Source organism: Tribolium madens, unplaced genomic scaffold, assembly GCF_015345945.1.
Source record: "Tribolium madens isolate multiple individuals breed KSU strain unplaced genomic scaffold, Tmad_KSU_1.1 Scaffold_20;HRSCAF=117;Tcas5.2_LG4, whole genome shotgun sequence".
In the NCBI taxonomy this organism is placed as follows: Eukaryota; Metazoa; Arthropoda; class Insecta; order Coleoptera; family Tenebrionidae; genus Tribolium; species Tribolium madens.
The window spans coordinates 11,242,827-11,270,380 of NW_025400985.1; the positions used below are offsets into that span (position 1 = coordinate 11,242,827).

The 27,554-nt window shown below is 35.1% G+C and overlaps 5 protein-coding genes across 24 annotated transcripts in view; 4 read left to right on the forward strand and 1 right to left on the reverse strand.

Annotated features, from left to right (window-relative positions):
* The first annotated feature begins 1,406 nt into the window (after positions 1–1,406).
* Positions 1,407–2,755, forward strand: LOC123005355 (glycine N-methyltransferase). Of its 2 annotated transcripts, XM_044399059.1 has the most exons (7): positions 1,407–1,508; positions 1,562–1,775; positions 1,823–1,950; positions 2,003–2,138; positions 2,186–2,306; positions 2,354–2,487; positions 2,534–2,755. In XM_044399059.1, exons 2-7 carry the CDS (start codon positions 1,570–1,572, stop codon positions 2,706–2,708), a joined length of 900 nt encoding a protein of 299 aa, XP_044254994.1. In that variant the 5' UTR covers positions 1,407–1,508; positions 1,562–1,569; the 3' UTR covers positions 2,709–2,755. The 2 variants fall into 2 exon arrangements, with proteins under 2 accessions (XP_044254994.1, XP_044254995.1); XM_044399060.1 differs by lacking the exon at positions 1,407–1,508 and having other exon boundaries at positions 1,518–1,775.
* A 268-nt stretch (positions 2,756–3,023) lies between these two features.
* On the forward strand, positions 3,024–6,113 carry LOC123005234 (alpha-N-acetylglucosaminidase). Of its 3 annotated transcripts, none has more exons than XR_006412735.1 (12): positions 3,024–3,156; positions 3,214–3,359; positions 3,410–3,804; positions 3,851–4,288; positions 4,334–4,418; positions 4,595–4,744; positions 4,797–5,012; positions 5,059–5,145; positions 5,190–5,380; positions 5,432–5,642; positions 5,696–5,860; positions 5,976–6,113. XR_006412735.1 is itself a non-coding variant. In XM_044398895.1 (12 exons), exons 1-12 carry the CDS (start codon positions 3,102–3,104, stop codon positions 6,077–6,079), a joined length of 2,247 nt encoding a protein of 748 aa, XP_044254830.1. In that variant the 5' UTR covers positions 3,024–3,101; the 3' UTR covers positions 6,080–6,113. The 3 variants fall into 3 exon arrangements, 2 of the variants coding, with proteins under 2 accessions (XP_044254830.1, XP_044254829.1); XM_044398895.1 differs by having other exon boundaries at positions 5,432–5,646; XM_044398894.1 differs by lacking the exon at positions 4,334–4,418 and adding an exon at positions 4,434–4,518 and having other exon boundaries at positions 5,432–5,646.
* A 2,678-nt stretch (positions 6,114–8,791) lies between these two features.
* LOC123004901 lies at positions 8,792–15,421 on the forward strand. The gene is made up of 10 exons (XM_044398420.1): positions 8,792–8,964; positions 12,652–13,036; positions 13,085–13,189; positions 13,236–13,391; positions 13,438–13,660; positions 13,708–14,128; positions 14,178–14,342; positions 14,391–14,728; positions 14,773–14,988; positions 15,035–15,421. Exons 2-10 carry the CDS (start codon positions 12,710–12,712, stop codon positions 15,112–15,114), a joined length of 2,031 nt encoding a protein of 676 aa, XP_044254355.1. The 5' UTR covers positions 8,792–8,964; positions 12,652–12,709; the 3' UTR covers positions 15,115–15,421.
* A 2,056-nt stretch (positions 15,422–17,477) lies between these two features.
* Positions 17,478–20,477, forward strand: LOC123005720 (lipase 1-like). Of its 2 annotated transcripts, none has more exons than XM_044399624.1 (6): positions 17,478–17,672; positions 18,309–18,507; positions 18,560–18,677; positions 18,724–18,970; positions 19,910–20,068; positions 20,115–20,477. In XM_044399624.1, exons 1-6 carry the CDS (start codon positions 17,532–17,534, stop codon positions 20,466–20,468), a joined length of 1,218 nt encoding a protein of 405 aa, XP_044255559.1. In that variant the 5' UTR covers positions 17,478–17,531; the 3' UTR covers positions 20,469–20,477. The 2 variants fall into 2 exon arrangements, with proteins under 2 accessions (XP_044255559.1, XP_044255560.1); XM_044399625.1 differs by having other exon boundaries at positions 20,139–20,477.
* LOC123005718 (neurobeachin) overlaps positions 20,474–27,554 on the reverse strand; it is a 106,570-nt gene continuing 99,489 nt past the window's right edge. For all 16 annotated transcript variants that reach the window (XM_044399620.1, XM_044399617.1, XM_044399622.1 and 13 more), the window contains 9 exons: positions 26,149–26,266; positions 25,994–26,096; positions 25,826–25,941; positions 23,395–23,648; positions 22,556–23,345; positions 22,072–22,506; positions 21,601–21,797; positions 21,400–21,551; positions 20,474–21,292 (listed from right to left, as the gene is read on the reverse strand). In XM_044399620.1, the coding sequence (XP_044255555.1) occupies positions 21,202–21,292; positions 21,400–21,551; positions 21,601–21,797; positions 22,072–22,506; positions 22,556–23,345; positions 23,395–23,648; positions 25,826–25,941; positions 25,994–26,096; positions 26,149–26,266 (2,256 nt within the window). In that variant the 3' untranslated portion in view covers positions 20,474–21,201. The remainder of the gene's footprint in view (positions 21,293–21,399; positions 21,552–21,600; positions 21,798–22,071; positions 22,507–22,555; positions 23,346–23,394; positions 23,649–25,825; positions 25,942–25,993; positions 26,097–26,148; positions 26,267–27,554) is intronic.

The window sequence follows — 27,554 nt, forward strand, 5'->3', positions numbered from 1 at the left end:
TTATACCTTAATTTTAATCGAAAAATTTTAAATTTCAGTTTAAAGAAAAAAGAATAACACAAAATCAATCAGAGATCAGTCGCGTATAAAAATACAGATTTGAAAAAATTATTTTATAAAACACTGAATCGTATTTTTAAAACCCAACTAAAAAGTTAAAAAAGAAGCTTTTTGAAGCACCTTTACCCTAAATTATAGAAACACAACACCACCATCAACATAAATAAAAAAGTACCATTAAAACACAAAACTAAAACTCTCATTTTATTTATAATCAACTTTAAAATCTAAAAATTGCGTGATCACAGATTACATGCCACTCAACAAAAAATGTATGCAATTAGATATACACACGTGTGTGCAACGTCCTCAAAATACCGGGTGACAATTATTTTGTTTGTGATTAAAAATATCTAATGCCAACACTGAATCCTTCTAATTTGTTATATCTACAGGTGACAACAAAAGAAACGGTCGTCCATTGATTTCTTATAAGTTTCTTTTTTTATGGTTTGCAAAATTTTTTTTCGTGTGCTCAGATCTTGGTGGTTTATAGAATTAAATTTTTCATCGTATATAAAAATTGGGGCAATTTAAGCTTTTAAGCCCTTTTTTGGTCCTCTCACATCCTTATTTGTTTTTATATCAATGAATACATGTATGCTCGACGTCATTAAATAAGAAGAAGCAACAAGATTTGGACTAAGAAACGTTTTGGTCAATTTCATGTTCAGTGGAAGTAAACACATTTTTAATGCATAATTGCATTTGTAATTGGACAGCATGGCAATGTAGAAAAGCGTCGCTTATCAAAAAAAAAAAAAACAAGAAATAAACATGTACCTAAATGCAGTGGAACAAGAATTAAATAAATAATAGCCAAAAGCTGTATTGTTCGACTTTGAACTTTATTTGTATAAAATTTTGTCTTTGCTGTGACTCAAATTTTTAATAATAATTTTTAAAATAAAAAAAATGTTTTGTCGTGACTTTCACGTGTGTCCCTGTTTTATAATAATAGTGTAAAAATAGCAAGCGATTAAGTTTTATCATGAAAAAAATAAAGTGACAGCTCGAACGTGCCTGTGAACGAAATTTCCATGAAGATTTATTAAATTTATTGACCCGATAAACTTTTGCATCATCTGGATGTGTTTATACAGATAATGACTAGACAATTAATTGATCTCTTTAGAAAATATTTCCACCAATGATGACATAGCAACAATTACTAAATTTGTGGAAACAAATATCCTGTTACTACCAGATTTTAACCTCGCGTAATCGCAAAACAATTCAAAATTTCGCCAATATTTGATAAGAAATATTTTAAGTAAAAACAGAAATGAAATATTTTTCAATCGATTAAAACTTTACCCAACTGCATGATGCAACTAAGCGCTTGATTATACTCTCCCTCCACTCACTCAAATAAATATAAAAGACGTCTTCTCTCAGGACCACACATCAACGTTTTTGTATTGTATTAGTGCTTGTGACCCACTATTGTAATTAGCATTAAAAATAAAGAAAAATCAAACCTGTCTTCGTTTTATTTTAGTTGTGAAAATGGCTGAAAGTGTTTTTCAAACTCGCTCTCTCGGAACTGCCGCTGAAGGTATAAAAGATCAATACGCTGATGGCAAAGCGGCCAAAGTTTGGGAAATATTTATCGGCGACAAAAACTCAAGAACACAAAATTACAAAAATTTCTTAGTCGGTCTTTTAAAGAAAAGGGGGTGCAAACGGATTTTAGATGTAGCCTGCGGGACGGGGTAAGTCAAGAAAAAAACTACTTTACAAGTATTTATATTTTGTTCAGTATTGATTCCATCATGCTTCTCGAGGAAGGTTTCGAAGTCGTCTCAGTTGACGCTTCAGACAAAATGCTCAAATATGCCTTAAAGGCTCGGTGGAATCGCAGAGACGAACCTGCATTTTACAACTGGGGTAAAATTCAAAACCGGTCATAATTACAAGCAAATTTACGAATAAATTTCAGTGATTGAAGAAGCGAACTGGCTGACCCTTTATGACGACATTGAACAAATTGTGGGCAATGGATTCGATGCTGTGATTTGTCTGGGAAACTCCTTTGCCCATTTATTGGACTCATTCGGAGATCAAAGAGAACAAAAGTAAATCATTTTTCCTTTAGTTAAACTTCTCTTATACATTTTCGTAGACAAGCGATTAAAAATTTCGAAAAGTGCGTCAAACCTGGAGGACTGCTCCTGATCGATCACAGGAATTACGACCACATTATAAACACGGGCGAAACACCCTCGAAATGTATTTATTACAATGTAAGTAGAGAAAAACTGAAATAAACATAAATGACGATTTTTTTCAGAGTAAACACATGACTGAAATAAAACCCTCGGTTTTGTTCGTTTCTGGAAAACCGGCTTTAGTCACTTTGGATTATTTAATCGACACTTCAACAGTGTATGGAAAAAGTGACGAAATAAATATGGATTATGTCAGGTAACTGTTTTTTCAGCTTTAGTGGTAATACAGCGAGCTTTTTCAGCCAATTCCGATTGTCGTATTATCCTCACCGATTAGAGGTTTTCAAAGACATGCTACGAGAAGCTTTTGGTGAAAAATCACTATTCCATATTTTTGGTGATTTCAAGAATTTGGAAGAAATTGAAAACCCCGGATTCTACATCCACGTGGTTGAAAAAGCCAGAAGAATGTTTTAAATGTTTTATTTGTACTATTTATTAACAAAAATAAAAAAATTACCATACAAAGCTTTTCATTTAATTATGACAAAACTACTAAAACTGAAATCATCGACAAGAATATCATAAATTTACATGATTCGTAAATTAGGAATCTTCTACTATTCCATATAGTGATTACCAGATGGCGCCGACTATTTAATTTTCAAATTTTTATCTTTTCTTTTGAAAATATGTTCAAATTATCCATACTTTTTTACATCTCAAGCCTCACGATAACTAAGCACTGATAAAAGCACTTAAAACTACAATAGAAAACACAGTTGTGGCCAATTGAGAGTACTTACAATTTATCAAAAGAATAAACAACGTTTGAGTTCACAGTCCACAACTTGACTTTGCTTGCTAACAATGAAATTCGTTTTAATTTTACTTTTAATTACATTTAATTCCGTAATTGGTTTTGGTAAGTCAGAAAAGATTTCATGATAGAGGTACCACTTATAATATTTTCAAACTCTAGATCACATCAGGCCTAAAGCAAGCCCTGAAACTCAGTCAGATGCAGTCAAGGACTTAATCAAGAGAATAATCCCAGACCAAGCCCAATTCTTTAATATTAAAATTCAGCCTGACTTAAGCCATGACCAGGATAAAGACGCTTTTAAGGTAGTTAGTCACAAATTATAAAAATTCAAATCGATAAAATTATGTCTTAGATAGAAAAAATCGATCATTTGATCCAAATCACTGGAACATCTGGAGTTGCAGCAGCTACTGGTATTAACCATTACCTCAAGTATTTCTGTAATTGTCACGTTTCATGGGAAACGTCCCAACTGAAAGTTCCTGAAGTACTACCCGAAGTCAATTTAACCATAACACTGAATGACAGGTTTCGGTACTACCAAAATGTGTGTACCACTAGTTATTCCTTTGTATGGTGGGACTGGACCCAATGGGAAAAGCACATAGATTGGATGGTGCTAAATGGGTTCAATCTGGTACTCGCATTTAACGGCCAAGAAGCGATATGGGATCGAGTGTATAAAAAATTTAACTTGACGCAGGAAGAAATCGATGAGCATTTCTCGGGACCGGCATTTCTGTCATGGTAAAAAATTTTAACTGAATTTTGGTCAATTTAGGGATAATTTCAGGCTACGGATGGGCAATATGCGAGGTTTTGGTGGGCCTTTGAGCACTGCTTGGCATTCAAGATCGCTCATTTTACAAAAACAGATTTTGCAAAGAATGCGAGCTTTTGGTATGATTCCAGTACTACCAGCTTTCGCCGGACATTTGCCTCGAGCTTTCAAGAGACTTTATCCCGATGCTAATATGGCCAAGATGGATCCTTGGAATGGTTTTAACGACACTTATTGTTGCCCCTATTTTCTGGACCCCACGGAACCGTTATTTAACGAAATTGGGAAAGCCTTCCTTTCGGAACAAATTTCCGAGTTTGGTACTGACCACATGTATAATTGTGACAGTTTCAATGAAAATGTACCAACAAGTGGAGATTTGACCTACTTGGCTAACGTCGGAAAATCGATTTACAAGGCCATGACCGACACGGATTCTGATGCGATTTGGTAGGTAGAGAATAGTAAAAGTGGTATTAAAATAGGGTACTTCAGGATAATGCAAAATTGGTTATTTGTGCACGATTTTTTTTATTGGACTCGAAACAGGGCTAAAGCTATCTTGACAGCAGTACCTAAAGTAAGTTTTTTCTAGGTTGCTCCAAGGTTGGATGTTTTACAATGATAATTTCTGGCAAGATACAGAGAGAGTTCGAGCGATTCTGACTAGTGTCCCATTGGTACGTTTTTTGGGGGCTTTCGGTTGAGGTTTCTCTGTATCTTTTCATTTGATACTAACTATGAGACATTTTAAAGGGCAAAATGATCGTTTTGGACCTTCAATCGGAACAGTTTCCGCAGTACGAAAGACTCAATCAGTACTTTGGCCAACCTTATATTTGGTGCATGTTACATGATTTTGGTGGTACTTTAGGCATGTTTGGTTCTTCCACGATAATAAATGAGGTAAGTACCACTCTACAGGTATCAATCAAGTTGAAATCAAATTATACGGTAGGTACCAATAAACGCAAGAAACATGGAAAATAGTACCATGATTGGAACAGGTTTAACACCTGAAGGGATTAATCAAAACTATGTTATTTATGAATTAATGACCGAAACGGCGTGGAGACAAGCTGCGGTAAATCTAACGGAATGGTTTGAAAAGTACTCGACTAGGAGGTACGGATTTCCTGATAGTAATGCAGAAAATGCTTGGCGGATACTCCAAGTAATAAAATAAATCAGAGTTGATTGGACCTAACAGTCTTTTACAGAAAACGGTCTACGATTATCAAGGTTTGAATAAAATGAGAGGAAAATACGCAATCACCAAGTCGCCAAGTCTCAAAATAAAAATTTGGGTACCACTTAACTAAACAATTTCTTTTATAAGCAGTTTTTTTAGACTTGGTATGCCACTAACGACTTATTGGAAGCATGGACAAGTCTTTTAGACGCGTCAGATAATTTGGGTACCAACACTGGGTACTTGCATGACTTGGTTGATGTCACCAGACAAGTACTTCAAGTTTATGGAGATTTGTACTACAAGGAAATGGTTAAAAATTATCAAAGTAACGACACTGTGAATTTCCAGTTAGTATTTTAGAACTTAATTGATACAATCATAAAATTTGATAATTTTAGAGACAATTCTAAAAAATTTATGGAGTTATTAGACGACTTGGATGAGATTTTGTCAACAAATTCCGCTTTTTTGCTCGGCCCTTGGCTGGAATCCGCCAAAAAGGCCGCCAATGACAGTGATGAAGAAGCCCAATTCGAGTACAACGCCCGTAATCAAATCACTCTCTGGGGCCCGCGCGGTGAGATCATGGATTACGCAAGCAAACAATGGGCAGGTAATACCCCCATTAGCCATCCCGCCCAAACTAACCCATCGTAATTCAGGAGTGGTTTCGCATTTTTTCGCCCCGCGGTGGTACTTATTCATAAACTACCTCAACTCGACTTTCAACGGGACTTTCAACCAGACTTACATCGACTCAAAAATGTTCAAAGAAGTCGAAGAACCGTTTACTTTCGATCGCACCGAATTTCCCGTCGAGCCGATCGGTGAGACTTTTTAATTAGGTCGGAATAATTTAATCAGTGAATTACGCACGAGGAGCCAGGCCCATTAGGGCGCGTCACGATTCATTTATGGAAATTACGGTTAATATTTTTTCAGGTGATGCGGTGGAAGTCGCGTGGAAAATACACAAGAAATGGACGTCTGAAGAGTACAGGAAATTCAAATTCGTGGCTAAAGATAAAAGATATAAAATGCTGTAATTGCTGTGTTAAATAAATAAAATTTGGTTGGTTTTGTGTTGTATTGACGCCCCTGGACAAGGAAGGTTTTGTTACGAAATTAGAGCGGTGCACGCAATGCCTTCATTACGTATAGTTGGACATAAAAATTTTATTGCGGGACGCACTTTTCTTTTATTTCTTCCTTTAATCAAGAACGAGGATCTTGTGCGGTAATCGATGCATTAACACACAATTTCAAACACTTGCCGTTTTAATTTTTTTATCAAGAAAATAATTTGAGCTAAATTTGGTTCGAATACTTCGAATAGAGGTTCCCTTTGTCTTCCATTTCTGTTTATAACACCGCTGCAAAAGTTTGTTGATAGATTCAATACGTCAACGTTGGGTTAACGAATGCTCCAGGCGTTTGAAAATGCCGATAAAACAAGCTACGAAAAAGTCTTTAAGACAGCAATTTTTAAGTGTTAAAAGAATTTTAATTAATAAAAATATCATAAATTTTATCTCACAACTCAGACAAATATTTTTGTTTTTTGCAATTTCCACTCATTTGTATATCTATTATAATTTACTTTGTACAATTGACAATGATGACAACGGCCACAAAGCGTCAAATACAAAATAAATATAATATATTTGTGAATACTATAACAAAATCCTAATTTGAAACATTTTTTCCTGTTTGCATTATTTCGTTTTAGTATTTACCTATGCGTTATTAAACCCAAAAGTTTGTGAAAAATATATCCAAGAATTTCAGGCCTAATTTGCCAACGGATTTTTATGAAATTTAATATGTAGGTAACTTAGAACCTTAGAAAGTGGAGATACAATTAGTATTAATAAAATTACTTCAAGATAAAATAATAATTTTAACACATGTTTTCTCAATTTAAAATTAAGCGAAACTACTATTATATTCTTAAGCACTAAAAAATAAACCTCTACCCAAAAAATTAACTAAATCACTCGTCTAAATCAGCAAAAATACATCGATTACGTTGTTAAAATTTTGACTTAATTTTTGAAAGTATTTTATCATAGGTAATATAACAAGACCCTCCTTTTTTATCGAATAAATTTTTGAATTTCAATAAAAACTTTTACAATTTTATTTTTTTTTCTTGTAAGCGGGACCTTTTTCAGATTTTATTAGCGATTAACACTTTGATATAAATTTTAAATAATTTAGCATTTTTAAGGGGCATGTTAAAATCGCACTTTAAAGGCTATGATTGTTTTCGTACTGCGATATTTATTTCCCCCTACTAAATAATCCACATTTCAAATTTCAGTAAAATTCGTTGGCAAATAACAGAAATATTAGAACCGAAATTCTTAGGTGAGACAACAGTATTTTTTTTTTGAAACATAAAAAAAATCAGAATCAAGTTATTGAATAAAAATATCGTCAATAAAGATAACTTTTTTTTAATTAGTCACTTAGTGTTTTAAAAGTTTTGTTTTGGTATATTTCGATTTATGTTTCCGATAGAAATAGCTTTAAGAAAGTAATAGTAGATTACATGCAAAGTGGAAAATGTGTCATTACTACTCATTACGCCGAGGGCTCACATATCTGATAGAAAGTTGGATAGAGCCCAAGGGGGAATATCTATTTCCCCCGAGGTTTGTATACTATTTTATTTACGATCACATTTCATTAAATAATAAAATATTTGTTTTTTCGTCAAAGTTGATGTATTGATATACATAGATGCTATACAAACAAATTAAGTTTTTGAGATTTGATAAGCTGTAGCCTTGGTAAAACTTCATAAATTACTTCCCGACCACAGGATGTAATGACAAATTTCCTATCATATGCATATTACTATACTGATTGTGAATAAACAAACAGAGGAGCTCCAAAACTGTTCAAAAAATCAGAGCATGGAGAAGAGCCAAGTACTGGCAAAAGTTCAAAAGTTCATAAATGAATCATTGGCACAGTTCATATAAATAAAACGAAATATTTGAATAGCCACTATTTCCTCTTGTTGCTGGTAAACAAACTGCAATTAATTGTTAAGTATTCTTTCAACATAACACAATGATGATAATTTTTATAACTTATACCGACACTAGTTACCTTTATTACCTTTCATTACATTTCCATCTCATTACCGGAGGAAATCAAGCGCTAACAACACGAAACCTAATACGAGATCTTGCATGTGCTTTTAAATATTATGACAATTTTTCTACAAATTACTCAACTCTATTCTCTCGTTGTTTGCGTGTCAGATTCCCATTTTGTCATCTCTCAATTACAAAGTCTGCATAACGTGTGAAAAATAGGGCACACACACCGTGTGGGCAGCTTTTATTAGTATCGCCTGTTGCGTGACTGCACATCTGACTAAAGTTAGCCAGCTCCAATTTCACCTCTCCGACATTTTCTCCATTTAATTTCGATTTTTCTCTTCTGACAATGGGTGATGCATCAGGTATACCTCGCGACTTACCTGGCCGGATTTTGTACCAACGCTGATGACCGGCCAACCATGCGTTCTTTTGATTCAAAGGAGATTGTTTGCACCATGAACGGCTCGGAGCCGACCTATTTTTCGGTATTTTGGGACGTTTTCTGAGGTTTTTGGAGCGAATTTCACAGTGGGAATTCCTCAATACAGTCTTGAGTTTCGCCATGGAGGCCAGGTGATTGCCTTCAACCGTTCCAACGGCAAACATGTGGTGTATAGAATGCGGCTGACTGGAGTTTCTCATACAACTTCGCATTTACACACTAGTTGCTAGCACAACTTTGTCGAGGAAAGTTCGATACGAACGATTATTTCGACGTTCACGTGGAGTGATTTTATTTATTTAGATCGGGGAAGCGGGTCGATGGTTTAGTTTGTGTTTTGACGATTTGGAATAATTTTAAACGTGATTTTTTGGTGAGTTACGCTGGTGTTTTGCGTTTTAACACGGATTTGATAAATTTTATTTATTCACGCGTCAGGTACGACAACAATTTTATTCCATTCTAAAAATGTTACTATTAATTATTTATGATGAGGATGAGTCACTGTTTACGCCTTTCTGTCACTGAATAATTGTTTTTTATTAAAAAAAGAATTTTTCTTTACAACTGAGGCTAATTGAAGATTGCAATTATTCAAGATATTTGCAATTAGCAAAGCAATTAATAAGATAGTGTGATGTCATTTTGACATTTTGAAAACATGGATACAAACCGTATATTGATAAACTTGAACGCAATTAACACGAATTCCCGGTGATGTAATGTAGATACAAAAATAAAACAATACAAATAACGGAAAGGCCGAATTCATTTTGACCTTTTTTGGCTTAAAATCCCCGAAAACAACTTGAATTTTTGAACTTTGATTTTTTTTCCAGATTCAAAATCGAAAATTAAAATTCTTTCACATAGGTGACCTGATTTTTTACTTCTTTTATCAAGTTTCAAAATACACTCTTTTTTGACAATCTTTGTCATTTTTAAAACATTGGAGTTTGTAAAAAGATATAAATTTTTAATATACAGGGTGTGTTCTGACTCGCGTCCTAGAAAAAAATTTGAAGATAAGATACAGGAACACGGAAAAAATGTTTAAAAAATTCTATGTAAAAAAAATTTGACATTTATTTTCTGCCATTTTTATGTCTATTTAATGATATATACTGATGATCTTGTATATGATTTTTTTTATAATTATTTAGTAAAGGTACAAAAATTTTGTCAATAATAAACATCAGAGTTACAATTTAGGATACAGCTTCATTGTTTCCTCTTCTAATAGCCTGTAGCAAAAAAACTTGGAAAATTATTTTTGCAACAGAAATAAACAAGTCAAAATGCAAAATTTAAACTCTCATATCTTCCAAATTTTTATAGAGAGAATTTATAAGAAAAAAATTTAATTTTTCCATGTTTCTGGTATCTTACTTTACATGGCATTTTTCTCTGGGGCGCGAGTATAAACTTGTTCAGAAATGTCCTTTGGTGTGTCCTGTACATTATCAATTATCGAATTTTTTATGATCGAATTTCTTTCTACTCAAGCAGTACTTTTTTTTTCCAAAGAAAATCCGAAACAATAGGATTTTTCACAAAGGTTGGAAATGAATTTAAACAACCGTTCCGGAGCTTGAAAACATTCACAATGCTGTATTATTTTTGAAAGTTTAAAAATAGCTTTGTAAACAAATAGCAACGACAATCGAATCGAATCCAGTGATTTCGTTGGAGAAACAATCGCTGAGTGCGTTGACAACTCTTCCAGGATATCCGGAATCCAAATTTAGTCCGAATCGTCCAAAAATAGGATCACCGCATTTAAAATCCTATAAAAGTCCTATTCATGAAAACCTTTCATCACTTCCCAGTTGCAACATTTCTCAATGTTTATCTCGCGCTTCTAATTTGACACTTATTTATAAGAGTGCGAGAAAATTCAATCAGTTCAAGCCTTGAACTCGGTTTTTTTTCCTAATTGAAATTTTTCATTACTACCGTCACACCTTATTGCGGTACTGGAACTAGTTCTTTGAAAAAACACACCGTTTGCATTTACTACTAGACAATCGCCTTGTTTTCCATTTTATTCGTAAAATAAGATTTAAAAATAGCAATTGACTAATGTGAGATGGCATTTGACCCCAGTACTACTGTCAACGAATATTTATAGAACTTTGTTACAACTAATGTGCTTGATTAAAACACATTCTTGGCGTTTTTTTAAATCGAGAGAAAAAAAATGACTAAATCATTAATTTTAGGTGATTCCTGAAATTTTATTTTTATTTACTGGTGTCACGTTTATTTTAGTATTCTTTATTTTTAAAAGTGACATAATTGAATTACGTGGACACAATGCACATTGTCCACACACTGACCTAAATAATGAATAAAGTGTGACATTTGCAAAGGTTAATATCCTGACTGGACTCCATAGTAGTTGAAAATTTTAACAAAAATTTGTAAAGTTACGTCAATTAACTTTATTCTACATTTAAAATTCAAATGAGGACGAACGACCATAACAAGTTTTATCTATTCATGACCCTTGGTTTTTATCGTTATGGCGCGCATATTATTTTTGAAAGCCTTAATATTAAACAAACCATATTTTAATTTTTTCCACAACGTGACTGTCTTATTAAATCTGATTTATAATTTTGATTAATTTCAAGGTTAGTAGTGCCACATACGAACAAAAGGTAATTACCAGAGTGCGGAAATTGTGGGAGTTTACTAGAGTATAAAATTTTCGAGGTCAATTACATCCAGCTTTTCCTTTTTTCCCTCACAAAAATTAACTTTTAAGCGGTGCTTCCAACCAATTAGCTCTATCTCGTCTAATTGAATCGCGTGATTAAAAGGAAATTGACTTTGGTACACGCGGATTAATTAAATTCCGTTTCGAACCAATTAAATATGAAGTAATAACGAAATTTTTCTACGCTACAATAAAAGGAATGCACCTTGTATACCGAGAGATTTAAAACTCGTTCTTTTTTTTGGTGGGAGACTCGATGAACTTGGACTATAAAGCAAGCCACGATGGAGGTTTTCAATCGATTGAATCTTTTTGTTGCGTATTTAAGCCGAGTTTAAAAAACCACTTGTTGAATGGATAAGTACGCAAGAGGTCAAACGAATTAGATTAAACTCGTGGCCACATTTTTTCCAAAAAAGATGACCACTGGCGTAGGCGGCCACATTACTCATCAAGAGTCATCATCGAGTTTTATCATTTCCACGGACGTCTAGATTTCACGAAATCAATACGGTTGGGAATTGTTAGACGATCCTTAATTGCTTTGGCTGTGAATGGAGGGATGCATTTAGGGGTGGAAAAGGGACAATAACCATCAATACCAATCTAGCAGTCGTGATTGATACGTCCAAATTGTGACATTCTGGGGTCATAGTAGGCGTTGATGTGTGCAAGCCGGCGTCACAGTCCACAGACAACCCTTTCATGGTCTCTCATGCATACAAAATGACTTTGCATCAACGAGAATGTTTACACAAATAGTGGGCTGTTTGAGGAACAGTTGAAACAAAGCCTGATGATGGAGATAAACCGCCGAAACGGCTCGAGTAAAATATTCTTGACCACCTGTCGTTCAAAATTTTCGGTTTATTAACCTTCAATTAGGACACTGTTTGCTTGGCAAATGTTTCCTTTTGGCAGTTGTATCTCCCACTGTAATTAATTATTTCCGTTTTATCTTAGCCTTGAGCAATATGTGATGTAATAGAAAATAATGCCGGTTAAGATTTGACTCGTCCGTGGGTCGTACAAATTTACAAATCCCTTTTATTCCGTCATCGTCAAATTTCGTCCAGTTGCAATCTATTTACAACCGATGACATCATTTACCTCACTATCGATTTGTTTTCTCCTTGCATGTCTATCGACCTTTCTCTTTTCGTAACGTTCCCCATAAAACGTGAATTCTTACTCTATGAGTTCATTTTTTATTATACAATTAAGTTCTAAGCGCCGATGCAAAAATTGCACTAAAATCGAGAATTAAAGCACAAGGACGCCCAGGATTACATCAGTTGCAAATTTTACAACCAGTTTAACCGTCAAAATTCTTTCCAGATCTCCGACTCATGAATCGAAACGAAAAATGTCAGCCAGATAGAACCAAGCAGCAAAAATGAAATGCGAAATCAACAAAAATCTAATCACATTAAAATGTGTCCTCTTCCTGTTTTTCGGGGCTTTGGGCAGCCTCTTCCCGTTTTTGCCCAATCACATGAACGGGATTGGGCTATCCCGGGACGAATTCACCATCATTTCGATTGTCTCGCCTCTAGTTGCAGTGATAGGGCCTTTGGTGGCCGCTCCTTTAGCTGATAGACTTGCAGGGGGGTATGGAGGGTCACCGAGGAGCAAAACAGGGAGGTATCTAAGAGTCATGATTTCCGTGTGTTTAGGACTCGCCATAATCCTCTACTGGCTTCTGTTAACTGTACCAAGAATCGTAAGTCACAGTCATGTGAGTGAACACTTTTCATTGTGATTTTTGCAGCAACGAAGCCCTTCAAGTGTTACTTTTACGTGTAATGAGGATGGTGCTTTCGTCCTTCAGAATAAATGTGGCCACGAGAGGACTTGTCATAACTGGAATGGTGAAGTAAGTAGTGGTGAGTCAAAAGGACTTGACTAATTCTGTTACACAGAAAGGGGAAATTTCCTTGCGTGACTGTACGTTTTCCTGCAATGCTACGACTCTCTACACTGGGGTACCAATTCCTGAACCTTCTCCTCAAACCAAGGAAAACGATACAACAACGGAGGACTACTACGACGATCCCGCAAATGAAGCAGAGCCTGATGTAAATCACAAGGCAAAATTGACTCATTTTGAACAGTTTGTTCTAGTTTGGAACTACTATAATCCCAGTCAGTAGTAGCAAAGCCAATCCTGGAATTGTCCTCAGTCCTCACTTATGTCACAAGACTGACAAAGATGTAACTATTTGTGATGTCTATACCAAATTTTCGAAAACAATACAAATTCCTCTAAGTCTGAAGTCAAACCTTGCAACCTCCTCAAGTAACGAAACTGATTCAGACGACGAAGATATCTGCCGATATCCAGTTGGTGAGTACCAAACTTGATATTTTTCATCAATAAAACATTGTTTTTAGCCGATTATTTCCACTGCAGGATGCCCCAAGAAATCGTCAAAGAGTTGAAAGCAACCGAGGATCCGAACTGCCAACCTGTCGTCTTGTGTGCAATCCATGAACCTTACACTTCTGCTAGTTTACTAAAAACCTCAGAATGTGGTTACAACGCAATGAGTTTTTGGCTGTACCTTGTCATAAGATCAATTGCTGATATTTTCCCCGCCGCTGCTGTGGCGCTTTTGAGTACCGCTGTGGTGATAGCGACTCGGGAGACTTCAACCGGAAGGAGCGACATTGGGAAACAGTTAGCTGCAGGGGCTTTAGGTTTTGCGATTTTCGCCCCAATTATTGGAGGGTGTGCTAATGGAAACCTTAGAGATGCCCTGATTTGTTTTACTGTGCTTAATCTACTCGCAATTGTGATTTTATTATTTGATAAGTAAGGGTTTAAAAGGGACCCAGAGACAAGTAAAGAACATTTTTTGCAGTAATATGCCTTTGAGTCCACCTGAATGGTGGTGGTACACCCGTTGCGGCCTTCTAGCCCTTCCTATGTCTTCAGTGCGGAAGTACCGAAACGAAGTCATCGCACTTGGAGTGATTCTATTTGTTTTGGGGATTTTATGGAACGCCATCGATGCCTACTTGCCATGGTACCACTCTCCCATCGTTAGAAATTGATTATCTTACAGTTTTTTCAGGAATGCAGCTACAATGCCCGACAGTTCGAACCTGATAATTGGCTTGACGGTGACAATGGGCGCAATCCCAGCCATCTCCCTCCTAACTTTCGCCGAAAAAGTGGTCGATTATTGCAGCCATTCCAACATCCTCATCTTGTGCTTCGTCACTTATGTCATCCATTACGTGGCCTTGGCGAACATAACCGAAGCTGCCGTTTTGCTCATCTTTGAAGTTTTGGAGATTTTTACGCTACATCTCATGTGGATTACTGCCATACTTTACTTAAGACATTTAGTTCCAAGAAAATACACTGCCTTGGGACAAGCACTGCCCGTCATTGCTCACTTTTGCTTAGGTGAGTGTTTTAAACCAAAATTCACTTTTGACGGTGTGTTTCAGGCCGTTGCTTCGGCGCTTTGATCGGCCGATCGGCCTATACGCTTTATCCGGAAAAAGTCAAATATCCGGATAACCACGGCCCCGTGTATGGAGGTCTTGCAATCGCTGCTGCGATTATCGCAGCTCTCTATTTCGTAGCATATCACTTCTACCTGAAGCCTTATTGTGTCCCGCATGTTCAACTCCCGCCTTATCCGGCACCTTCAGTCGTCCAAAGTACGTTTAATAAAAGATTTCGATTTTTTTCTACGAGTTTTTTTAGGTGTGAATGGGAACGGTTCGTATACCCCTCTTAGGGTGTATCACAACGGACGGGCGAAGAAAGGACATTTTAGATACTAGTTATTTATACTTGATGATATTCTGTGTAAAAGAAGCTTTACGTAACTGTAAAATATTTATCTGCGAGGCTTTGGCCCCAATTTTTGTACATTTTGCAGCTTTAATAATATAATATCTATATTAATATATCGATTGAATGTTTTAAATATGAAATGTGTACATCGTGCTTTGTCTCTTGTTGTTTTGTAATTGTCACGTTTTTATTGTTTTATGACTTGTTTCCCATTTGCAATTCACTCTCATATGGATATCGCAACTTTGTATAAATGGTTATTTTTTTAATGAAATTAATAAATTATTAAAGTAGTCTCTTGTTTTATTAACATTAAATTAGCAAATCTCTAATAGAGAAAACAAAAAATAATAAATTCTAAACAGCAGACTCCGCCACGAACTAAAAACATTTTTTATTAAATAAAGGGTAAAACGAATAATGAAAAATAAAAAAGATTATGTTATAATTAGTAGGAATAACCATAGAAATAAAAATAATAATAATGATTACAATATTAAGAATGAAGAATTTAGCTTATTTACAAATTTAGCTGAAATATTCACCTAATTGCTTTTGCGTCCTTGAGGCTTACTAAGTCATACAATCCACAATTTTAGAAGTATGTATTTTGCATGTTTTTTTTGTCTTTTTATCATACATATATTTTTTTTTATTTTCAAAATTAAAGAAGAAACTATAACTGGGCCTCACTGAAAAATTTAACTTCAATAGGAGCCCTAACAAATGTAAAAAAGTAATAAGATGTAACAAATAATTATTTTCGTACCATCACGTCATTATTCGCTAAAAATTTGGTATTACTATTATAAAACCTTTAAGAGAAGATGAGCTTGGGGACATATACAGGTTGCGCCAGATCTCGCGCCCCAGAGAAAAATGCCATATAAGGTAATATATCAGGAACATGGAAAAAGTGTTGAAAAAATTTTATCTATAAAAATTTCAATGTTATGAGAGTTTAAATTTTGCACTTTGACTCTATTTATTTCTGTTGGATGAATAATTTCCCAAGTTTTTTTGCTACAGGCTATTATAAAAGGAAACAAGGAAGCTGTATCTTGAATTGTAATTCTGTTTAATGTTATTGTGGCTTTTATTAGTGAATTGAAAATTGCTCAAATTGCTTTATTTTGGAAGAAAACTCTTATTAAAGCCAGTAAGAAAAATTTTTATACCTTTACTAAATAATTGTAAAAAACATATACAAAATCATCAGTATCATTAAATAGACATAAAAAAATGTCAAATGTCAAAAATATATGTCAAAATTTTTTAACAGATAGAATTTTTTAAACATTTTTTCCATGTTCCTGGTATCTTATTTTAAATGAATTTTTTCTTTGGGGCGTGAGTTCTGGAGCACCTGTATATTCAATTTCTGTCTAGTCTTTTTTGTTATGACGCTCTTTGCAATAAATGGTAATGCTTTAAGCTTTAAATGAAAATTGGAAAATTCTACTAAATCTCGTTTTAAATCTATACAGAAAATGACAACATTGCAATTGTATTTTTTTGAGGTCAAATTTTCAATTTAAAGTAGTCTTACCAAATTTAAAATGACAAATTTAATAATACACTTATCAATATTACAATAATTCAGAAAAAAAACAAAAGAGGTTTTTACAGAAATGTCAGAGTCACTAAAAAGTTAGGAAACTACAGAACATAAATACAGAAATCTGTAAGCTGTAAAATAAAAGATGGTTGCAATTATAGAAAAAGAAGGTTTCATTTCCAACAGTTCGTGATTTTAGTTTCTACTTTTCCCAGCACTTCATTCTTAAGATAGGCAGATTACAAAAAAATCTGTTATAATTCTAGAAAGCTGTAAAAGAGGCTTGTACATACGTAGTTCATCATTAGATGGCAAAGCTATCCAAATTTTAAATGTTTTTTCATTTATTTTTTTAGTGAGAATTTCAAACGTAAAAAAAATCAAATTCAAACTTTGTTGCCATTTATGATAAATAATTTTTACCTATTTTTTACATAAAACTAACGGTCTGTTAAAAACGTGCTATTTTAAAGATTCGAGTTCCCTTTGGAAAATTTTTTCATGTTAATAATGTTATTGTTTAATAAAGTCCTGAATAAGCTCTGATTGGTGTAAATCCGCCCCATTTTCCGCCATTCCGCAATTTATTAAAGACCAGTTCGGCACTTGCAAAACGTCTCGCAATCCGTTTTTCACAATTTGTAAAATCGATCATCAATTATGAGCGTCAATATGCATAAAATCACATATTAATAAATAACATGCGGAAAACATTTAGTAATCCCTAAGCGTGAAGCTCATACTCTCCTTAAAACGAGCCTTGTGTCTGACCAAACACATTTAAACTTTCTCACCACGAGCATTACTGAAATAACAAAACCGAGCTTATGACATGTCAAACCGAAAATGAAACCGAGCGCGAATTTCTTAATTTTTTACGGCGCGTTTTGTGTTTTACCAGTTTGTCGGTGCGATTTTTGGGAATATTTCATCGGGCCCCGGTTATCGACGGCGAATGGCAGCGAACGAGCGGCGCCAAAAGTTACGGTGAGTGAAAAATTTTTCTCTCTTTTCAGTGTGAGTGGTTTTGGGACCGGATCCATATTCCGGGAATGATGACTGATCATCCTACTTACCTCCATATTTACTATTATTAACGGTCATTGGAGAAAATTGAACGAAAGTTTATTGTCTTCCGAAATTGTTTACTACATCTCAATTTCGTTACCGTTAACCGTGACCTTGGCTCTAATCAAGGCTTAAAGCTCAGTCATCTCGAATATTTTCGATCAAACCACGATTTTTTATTCTAGAATATTTAAATATATTTTTCTCTTAATTACGTACGTCGTTCTAGTTCCCGCACAATTTAGTTTTGTTATATAACCACCGAAATAAATACAAGTCAAACTCACCTCCTCTAATTATAGAAATATTAACATTTCACAAGTTTGTTTTGTAACAAATCTCCGAACATGCATGCAATCTATTAAATGTGGAAAAAAAAGGAAAAAATCATAATCAAAATATAATTTGGTAACGCATTACGCAATGCCACAAACTTGCGGTAAAATCTTCATTGTGCTACTTGTACACACTTTATTTAACATTAATTTCTTAACATACTAACATAGAATATGAATCACTTTCGTCAATTTTGCCAGACCTTGACCTCTCTTTCAGGATCAGCTTGTGAGAAGTTACGGTTACCGTTTGGACACGCATCTGGTGGCGTCACAGACGGGACATATTTTGACACTCCATCGAATACCAAGAGGTCGAAAGTCAGCGGGTACTAAACCCAGACCAGTTGCCTTCATCCATCACGGCTTATTCGGCTGCTCGGATATGTGGCTTTCGAGAGGGCCCCACTTGGACCTACGTATGACGACTTCGACAACACCCACAAACTATTGTATACAAAAATTTTTCAGCCTACATTTTGGCAGATTCGGGCTACGACGTGTGGTTGTTTAACACGAGAGGAAACGTTTATTCCCGCAAACATAAATTTCTAGATCCGGATCGCGATGCCGAATATTGGAATTTTGGGTAACTTTTACAACATTTCTTGATGTTTTATTAAAGAAATTGTTAGAATTGAAGAGATGGGTTATTACGATTTGCCGGTCACTATCGACTACATTTTAAATATAACGAACCAGAAGGATTTGTTTTATTTGGGACACTCGATAGGGAGCTCAACTGGATTTATTGCTTGCTCGTTACGGCCGGAGTATAATAACAAAATTCGCCTGTTTATCGCTTTAGGACCTTTAGCACACATCAGGCATCCGCTCAATTTATTGCATAAGGGTTTGTTTTCGTTGCTATCGCCGGCTTTGGTAAGTATTCAATCAGCCAGCATTAAACACAAAATAAATTATAAAACTAAAAAAAGTTGTCAATTTTAAATGACTTGAAGAAGAGTACTAATAAAGTGCTTAATTTCGGATGCATATTTTTTTCAGAGTTTGTAGTAAAAATTAAAAATAGGATTATAATTTTTTTGGGTAAAATACTTAGGGGACAATGCGTGCATTTCTTCAATAAGCGCCTGAATCTTTCTTTACGAGGGTGATATCAAAGTAGAAGAGATTTTGCATGTAAATAACTCATGAGTATTATAAAACACTTTTTTCTATACCTGATTTACACTTTTTTAATATTTCATAAAATGAAGGTTGAGATTAATCAAGATAGCTGTTTTTACATTGTCATGGTCGTATTCTATAGCCCTGGATGCGTTGTAAACATATCTTGACGGCCATGAAAATACGCCTAAAATTTTAAATCTTGTGTGAAATTTTTAGTAAAAAAACATAAGTAAAAAATTTATTCATTAGGAAATAAAACATAAACTAAACATTATCCATCTTTAAAGTGTTTATATAGCAACAAGAAATTTGTACAAAAACAAATAATTATTCTAATGTTACTACTATAGAGAGCCAAAATGAGACAGGATACTAAATTTTCTAATTTAAATTTACATATTTAAAAAGTAATAGTGTTGTATTTTTAAAAAATATAGAAGATTTAACTGCTTAACGAAATGATTTTTTCCTGATTTTTTAAATAATGCTTTATGTACAATATTATATTTAAAAAAAAACCTTGATGCACTTATCCAATACACACTTACCCCACTTTCCCCTACAATTTGAAAATAATACAAGTTATGTTAAATTCACACGTTGCGTCATTAAACTAGTCCAAGCACTTGTACTGTTGTCAATTAGTCTAGTTTTCATTCAATTTTCATGAAAAAACAACTTTTCAAGTCTCTGGTGGAGTCAATGAGCATCTACGAAATCTGGCCGCGGCGACTCCATGTAAGTAAACTCGTGGAAGCAGCTTGTGAAGACGGCTCTCCGTTGCAGAAATTGTGCTTGATGTTGATTTTTTCCGTCGTTGGAGAGGACCCGAGTCAACTAAATACAGTAAGGGTGATTGATATAGGTTATTGATTTTGATTTTTGTTTTTAGACAACGTTTCCTAATTTCGTTCAGTATTATCCTGCTGGTACTTCCCTCAAAGTCGTGGCTAATATCGTAGAGTATTACACGAGTGGTGAATTTGCGAGGTATACAACCGGTAAAACAGTTCCTTTTATTTACGATTTGGCTAAAGTCACGGCCCCGGTGGCTCTTTATTACGGTCCTGGTGACTTGCTGGTGACTCAAGAAGACGTGGATTATTTGGGCCAACGTCTGGGGAATGTGACTGGAAAGTTTAAAATTCCTTATAAACATTTCAATCACTTAGATTTTGTGTTAGCTAATAATGCCCGAAGTTTTTTGTACAACGATTTGTTACATGTGATGGAAAAGTATAAATAAAGCACTGAACAAAACACATTTATTTTTAATATTGTGTATACAAATGATGAATGTTTATTGCTAACATCAAACATACAATGTTTCTTATTACAATTAAGTACAATCTCCATAAGTAATAAAATAATACAAGAATTAAATATTTTTAAATACACATAATTAAGTAGCGTATCATAAAAAAACAAGTTACTTATATACAATAAGTTTGATTTTTATATCTGGACAGATTTGCAATATATAATACATATGCTGGAGGGAATGGTTTTTAAGATGACTGTATCTTTACCGACTTCGTAGCGTTGATGAAGATACAGTATCGAAAAAGTGCGCCAAAATTTGGCTCAACAATTGCTGGCAATGGATGTGCAAGCCCTAAGCATAACTATGTGCTTAAACTCACTCACAACTCATTAAAAGCCAGCTTTAAAGATTGACTTGAACTGTTTAACCCTTAAAAGCTAGTCTCTCAAATTAAAATCATATAATAATGCACACTATCTTCATAAGTTAGTATTTTACAACAGACGAAGCCAATACTAACTTACTACGGAATGTAAAATCATTATCTACATCTATACATAAAACAAAATCAGTTAACAATAAAAAAACTACGAAGATATTGCACATTAAAATATCGAAAAACAAACAGAACAAAAAATACATCTCGCTACTGTAATTGAACAATAAAATCCAATATTAAGTACTACATTAAAACAGGAATAAGTACGTGCTAAGTTTAGTAACGTTGCTGAAATTCATGGTGCCATCTATTGAAATCAATGTGAAATACGACTATCGATCCTAGAGCTAGACCCGCTAGCAAAAACCTGAAACGAAATTGTTTCATTCAAACTCAAAATGGATGATGCATGAAAAAAATAAAACGCATGCTTATCCCCCCAATGCCATATGAATATAAACAAATGACACTCACTTTTGATCATGTGATAACGCAAGAGACCTAACGCTACTATCACACGCTGGGAAGGCATATAATAAAGCCAAGTTGAACGTTCTCCACACTTCCACAATGCCTTTGTCACCACCGGTCATCAAATATTCTCCATCTCGGCTAAGTAATAGGCACTAAAAAAAAACAATCAAAAAACCTCCAAGAGTTTTTTTTACTTCAAACCTGTAAATTATCGTTATGGGACTCGTGTCTCAACCGCTTCCCGTTGATGGTAAAGGCGGCAATATTCCCTTTTTCGTAGTTCACGACGATGACTCCCTCTCGCGACATTGCGATGTTCTCTGGCGAGGCGTAACCTTGCGGGGGCTCCAGAGACCGGAGCAAATCGCCGAAAGTCGTATGCACCAAAACTGGACCATCTACAAGGATTTCCACACATTAACATGTTTGCTACCTCTTTAAATAACCAATTACTCTTTTAACAGAAATGCTATTGCAATTTTGCGGCTGTTTACGAAATCTCCAGATATTTTTTCACAACCAAAACAATATTTAAAGTATTTAATTGATTACTTAAACACAACGGAAGATTTCCAGTCCTATTCTTAATTTTTCAGCTTTTCAGTAGCACGAAAAGTTAAAAAATCCGAGTTTTTAAACACCTAAACGTCTAAAAAAACCTTGAAAACTTACTATAGGATCCTGAAACGACCAATCCCAACTCTGCCGATATCACCACACTGGAAACGGGTTGTTCGTGTCCCGTCAATGTCGCCCTAGGAGACGGTATTTCCCCTTCGCCGACAATCGTTTGAGTTCGTGCGTTCCAGTGCCACAACAAAACCGTACAATCGACACTCCCCGATGCTATATAACAATCGGATGTTATATTACACTCCGATCGTGACAAACAAGTGACAACGCCGTAATGACCAAAAATAATTTGCACGATTTTGGCAGTTTCGGTCGAAAACACCCGAAAACTATTATCCCAAAAACCGCATGCAATTAAAAATTTACTATCAACGGTCGTGACGAAACAATTAGATCGAATTTTTAAATTCTGACTGAAATTATCCCCAAGGTGGCGACGAAGCATGTGATTCTGGGCACTGTTGTTTGTTTGGGCTGCAATCAAAACTATTAGAAAAAAAAAAAAAAAGTTTGGTAAAATTACATAAAACCGGGTCCATGGAGAGTGGTAAGTTGGCAGCCTGGTTTTGGGGCGTTTCTGCATAACTCGGTGATTGGGCCACAGCTGCGTACCCCGAATTCCAACGATTTACCGCGAATTGCTGGTGCATGGTCACGGTGACCACTGATGGGTTCGATAACTGTGGGTAAGTGTTGGCTGAAATGTGGACGATGGGACTATTCGATAGGAATTTCATCGTCATGCAAACGTCATCAGGAATACTGGAGAACATCATCGGCGATAAATGCATGGCTGAGCTTCGTGGAGGGTGAGGTTCCATCAATAATTGAGACGGCGTTTGACCAAAATTTCGGATTTGGTTCTCCACTGCTTCCCTCATCACCTTATCCTGAATTGAATCCAACTCGACATTGTTCTCATATGTCAAATAATAAAAAACGTTGGTTGCTCGCACCGCTTCTGGACCTTTCTGCTTGTACCCAAACACCAAATCGATCCATTGGTGCAACTGACAAGAGACAAACTCCGATTCTAAAGCCATTCGATTAATCCGGACGAACTCCTCCGGGGAATTCGCCCATGGTGGTAATTCCACATCACCGATAGCTTTCCCGTCTTCACCAATCCCTAACCTGTATCGATTCGCATTGAGGAACATTTCCGGTAGGAAGAAAAACTCTGGAATTAACTCTTTGACGTCGGAAGTATCGCGTTGACAGTTCTTCCAGGAAAGAGCCACCGAAGTGAAAAGACGGTTCGGATAATCGAATTTGCCGCCTTGCAAAGCGAGGAACATTGTAGTAAACGGTTCCTAATGACAAATAATGAAATTTTTGATCGGAATCTAAACGAATACTTACGACACGAATCATCCAGTTGTAGACAAAAGCTGCAGTCGAATAGTGAGTGCCGTAATGAAACGGTGGGATGCTTTCGTGCTCCCATGTCGAATATCTCTCCTCGAAATAGGCTCTTCGATTCGGATTCAAGGCTCCGATTGGCTTGGAAAGATCACGATAGTTGCTAGGTTGGCTTAGGTCGAGTTCCTTTGTTTCGTAATTTGTGAGGACCCAAGGAAACACAGGGTACTGGTTGAGGTCGTTATAAGTCCGTCCTGTATAAAATGTATAATTGGTTGCCTAGCCTCTATATTAAACGTTTACTCAACCAAGTGATTTTATCAAAAAAATGTCAACTATTCTCTTCCCGACTTTGGAATTTTTACGTTCCCACCACAATTCCTCCCCAAATAAATCCCTCGCCGCGAGATAAAATCACAAATGAATAAATTCCCGTCCACCGACAGGGCCACAAGTCAACGAACTTCATCTGCACGTAATTAATTACCCTCTTGTGTTGAAATATATCTTTCCCGGCGTACGAAATTACGAATATTCTATTTCGGGCGTTGTTGGGGTTGTTCGGTAGGACGTCGACGCGAATTAGGCGCCACTTCACTCACGCTACGCGGACACTAAGCCTGGATTACCGTCCCGACGCCACCCTCTCTCTTATTTAAACGAAAACATTGCCGAGAGTTATTTTTAGATGAGAAGTGATGTATGCGTTTTTAATTTAGAGACAGCCTCCTTGTGACAACCGGTAATTTCGCATGCGACGTCTCATAGAACATAGTTGAAGAGAATTTCCGTTTCGATTACCGAAAGGTAATTAGCTGAGACACCGAAGTTATTTCGAGAGGATAGAGAAAGTGAAAGCTCTAATTAAAACACTGACTGTTTCTTGTTAAAAAAAATATTTGGACTGTTTTCGAAATAATGTTGTACAAATATCAAACTAAATTGCTGAAAGTAACCAATAATGAATTTCAAAACAGTCTTTTAATTTTTGTCCAAGATAACCAAGACAATTTCAATCCTTATTGTTACTAAATTAATAAATTATGAAAAGAAACAATAAAGTACATCTTTGTTGTTGCAATTTGCAAATAAATATGTTATATGCGTCTAACGCATAACATTTTTTTTTAATAATTACAACACGTTTCTCCACAATACGAGTTTAATAAGCACTTCTTCAAACGGACAAACATGTAAAGCTTTCATGAAAAAATATTTTATAAACTGGGGGTGGGTATTTTCAAATATTGCATTTGATAAAAAAATTAGAAAAAAAAATTAAAATTAATAACTATAAAATTAAAAGTTAAAAAGTTCTAGAACTTTAAAGGAAAAAGCTAAAACTTAATAAAAGTTAACTTCTTAATACTAGAAAAGTGAGTTATTTTTCTATTTTTATATTTCAATAAAAATAAAAAAATATTGTAATAATAGAAATACAATTTTTACAGTCTTTGTTCACCTTTAGAAATATGAGAAAAAAGTTCCATAAAACAAGTTACTGCCTTTTTTAAAGTTACAATTAATGAGTTGCTGTGTATACTATTGTATATTCAGATTTTATTCAAATGAAGGAAAAAAACCCCTTTGTAAGGTATTCAAAGTCATATTTTTTCGTCTTCTTTGAAGTAAAAAAAATAAAAAATACATACAGGGTGTATCACACAACTTTACGAGGCTTGCGCGTAATGTACGCACCCAAATATACAAAAGTTACAAAACATTGGATACAAAAAATACACATCGAATTATTTAATTTTTAGAAACCCATGGCAGTAGTTATAAAACTAATCATTGTTTCATTAATAGTTATCAACTGCAGTTTTTCAGAAACAATTATCATTCGTTCTATTAAGAGATGACATGAATATGATTCTAGTTTATCAATCTTAATCACTAACTAACTAAAAACGTTGTAATTTTTTAAATAATGAACAAACTAGAGAAGATTATCCAATTTTTCAAAATTTGTAATCTAGTTCGTATCAGAATATGTATTACTGATTGCATCTTACAGGCGCAGGCCTCGTAAAATTATGTGAAACACCCTGTAAAAAAATTCTCTTTTTGCCTTTAGTTGACGCTTGCTTTAGGCCAAAGCTAGTAATAGAAATACATTTTTTTAAGTTTTTGCTCACCTTTAAAATTATGAAAAAAAGGTCCATAAAACAAGTTACTGCCTTTTAAAATTAATGAGTTTCAAAATAATGCTGTGTATATTGTATGTTCAGATTTTATTCAAATGAAGGAAACAACTCACTTTGTAAAGTATTCGAAGTTATATTTTTTCGTCTTTTTTGTAGTAAAAAAATTAAAAAGCACAAATCCTCTTTTTGCGTTTATTTGACGCTTGTTTTCGGCCAAAGCTGCGAAAACAAGTGTCGCTATCCGACCCTCCCTATCAATTTCGCCAAAAATCTCTCAAACTCACCGGCTATCGTATTGAGAAACATGAGATATTCGAAATTTGATATCTCCCTGCGTTGCCATTTCTGCGTCATATTTGAATTTCTCATCAGTTGTCGAGGTGACATCATACTAGCCCGTCTGACATTAAAAAATTAATTAATTGTAATCAAAAACCCACCGTAAGACTTACCTTGTTTGTGGTATTCCATATTTGATACCGACGCCCACCCGAGGCAAGGCCTTTATTATCTTTTTCACGGTGGCTTGATCGGGAAAAGCAAACATGATCGAAGCTATAAAAAAATTATTAATAAAATGCGATTGATTCATAGGGGTAAAAGTTACTTCTGCTCGCAAGGAAAATCTCGATGGCCACATTCTGGAGTAGATATTTCCGCGAGAAGATGGCCCTGACTTCAGAAAAGTACCACTTTCCATGCAAGTGATCGCAGTATTTCAGCACCTGTAATAAGGGAAAATCCTGCTAATTAACACAGAAATGTTTAATTCAACGTTGAATCTAATTAAAAAATCTCCTTCGACACGGCAAGATGGCCGCCACGGCGGCGTAAAATCCGGAGGAGGAGCCGCGGAACTGATCATGATTGTTGATAATATCGATCTGTCTGCTACCGGCTCCCACATTGGCAAAAGACGAGACTGCGCCCTGATAACAGCAGGAATTTTCCTGCGATTTTTCGTCGAATTTACGACAGTCTGGGGTCGTTTTTTCAGTTTGAAACGCAGGTAAAACAATGGGTCTTAGGAATATCAAGTGTTATCTTGACATTCCGATCGGAACAGGTCCACATAAACTTGCTGTCAGGGTGACAGTCTGTCCTCGTGATAAATAACGAGGCACCTTTTGTCTCTTTCGATGACCGGGTGGACGAAAAACATGAGAGAATTTACATGGGCGATGAGAAACTAAACGGTTTATCGAAAGAACATACGACTATTGGTGATGCGTATGGGATTATGGCTTTATTATGGGAGGAATAGACAAGAAGTGTTGTATCGATACGACTTGACGAGTCGTCTTTAAACAAGTTTGTCGAAGGAAGAAATCAATAAAATAAGCCAAACTCTTCTTCAGCACTGTCTCATCTGTTTCTTTGTCTCTCGTTTAAAAAGTAAAATAACTCATTATCAAAAACTATGAGTTTCTATTTACAATTTCTTTTTTCTCAAAATCCCGTTCGATTTTTTGGAAAAAATAGGGAAAAAAACAAGCCTTTTGAGTGGTAAATGGATTCATTTGTAGGAAATGAACAGTGACACAGAATTATAGCTCGAGCACCGCCTCGTGATGAAAGTGAGATCAATCTTCTATTTTTAGACCAAAAATTTCACTAAACGTAATGTTCACATATGATTTTTATTTGCATTACTTAAAATAAGTGACTACAATAAGAGCTGCTTCCTGACAAGTTGTGTGAAACGTCGGAAATGACTATATTTTAGCACTACCAAAACACGTGTTTCTTAATTCGGTGTTTTTTCTCCAGTTAAACTAATTGCTTTTGTTGACGAATTACTAACATAGTAATGGTGGTTCAGGTGTTGACAAACACGTTTTTCTATGATAATCGACTTATACGGGTCTTGTTAGACACACCTGAGTTATTTGTGAGTCCAGGTGTCAAAATATGAGTAAAAACGCTAAAACACTAATAGGTATTATTAAACGATGTTTTCATTGTAAGTCGAAACAACTACTTCGTTTAAAATAACTATCGCATTCCCTTTCT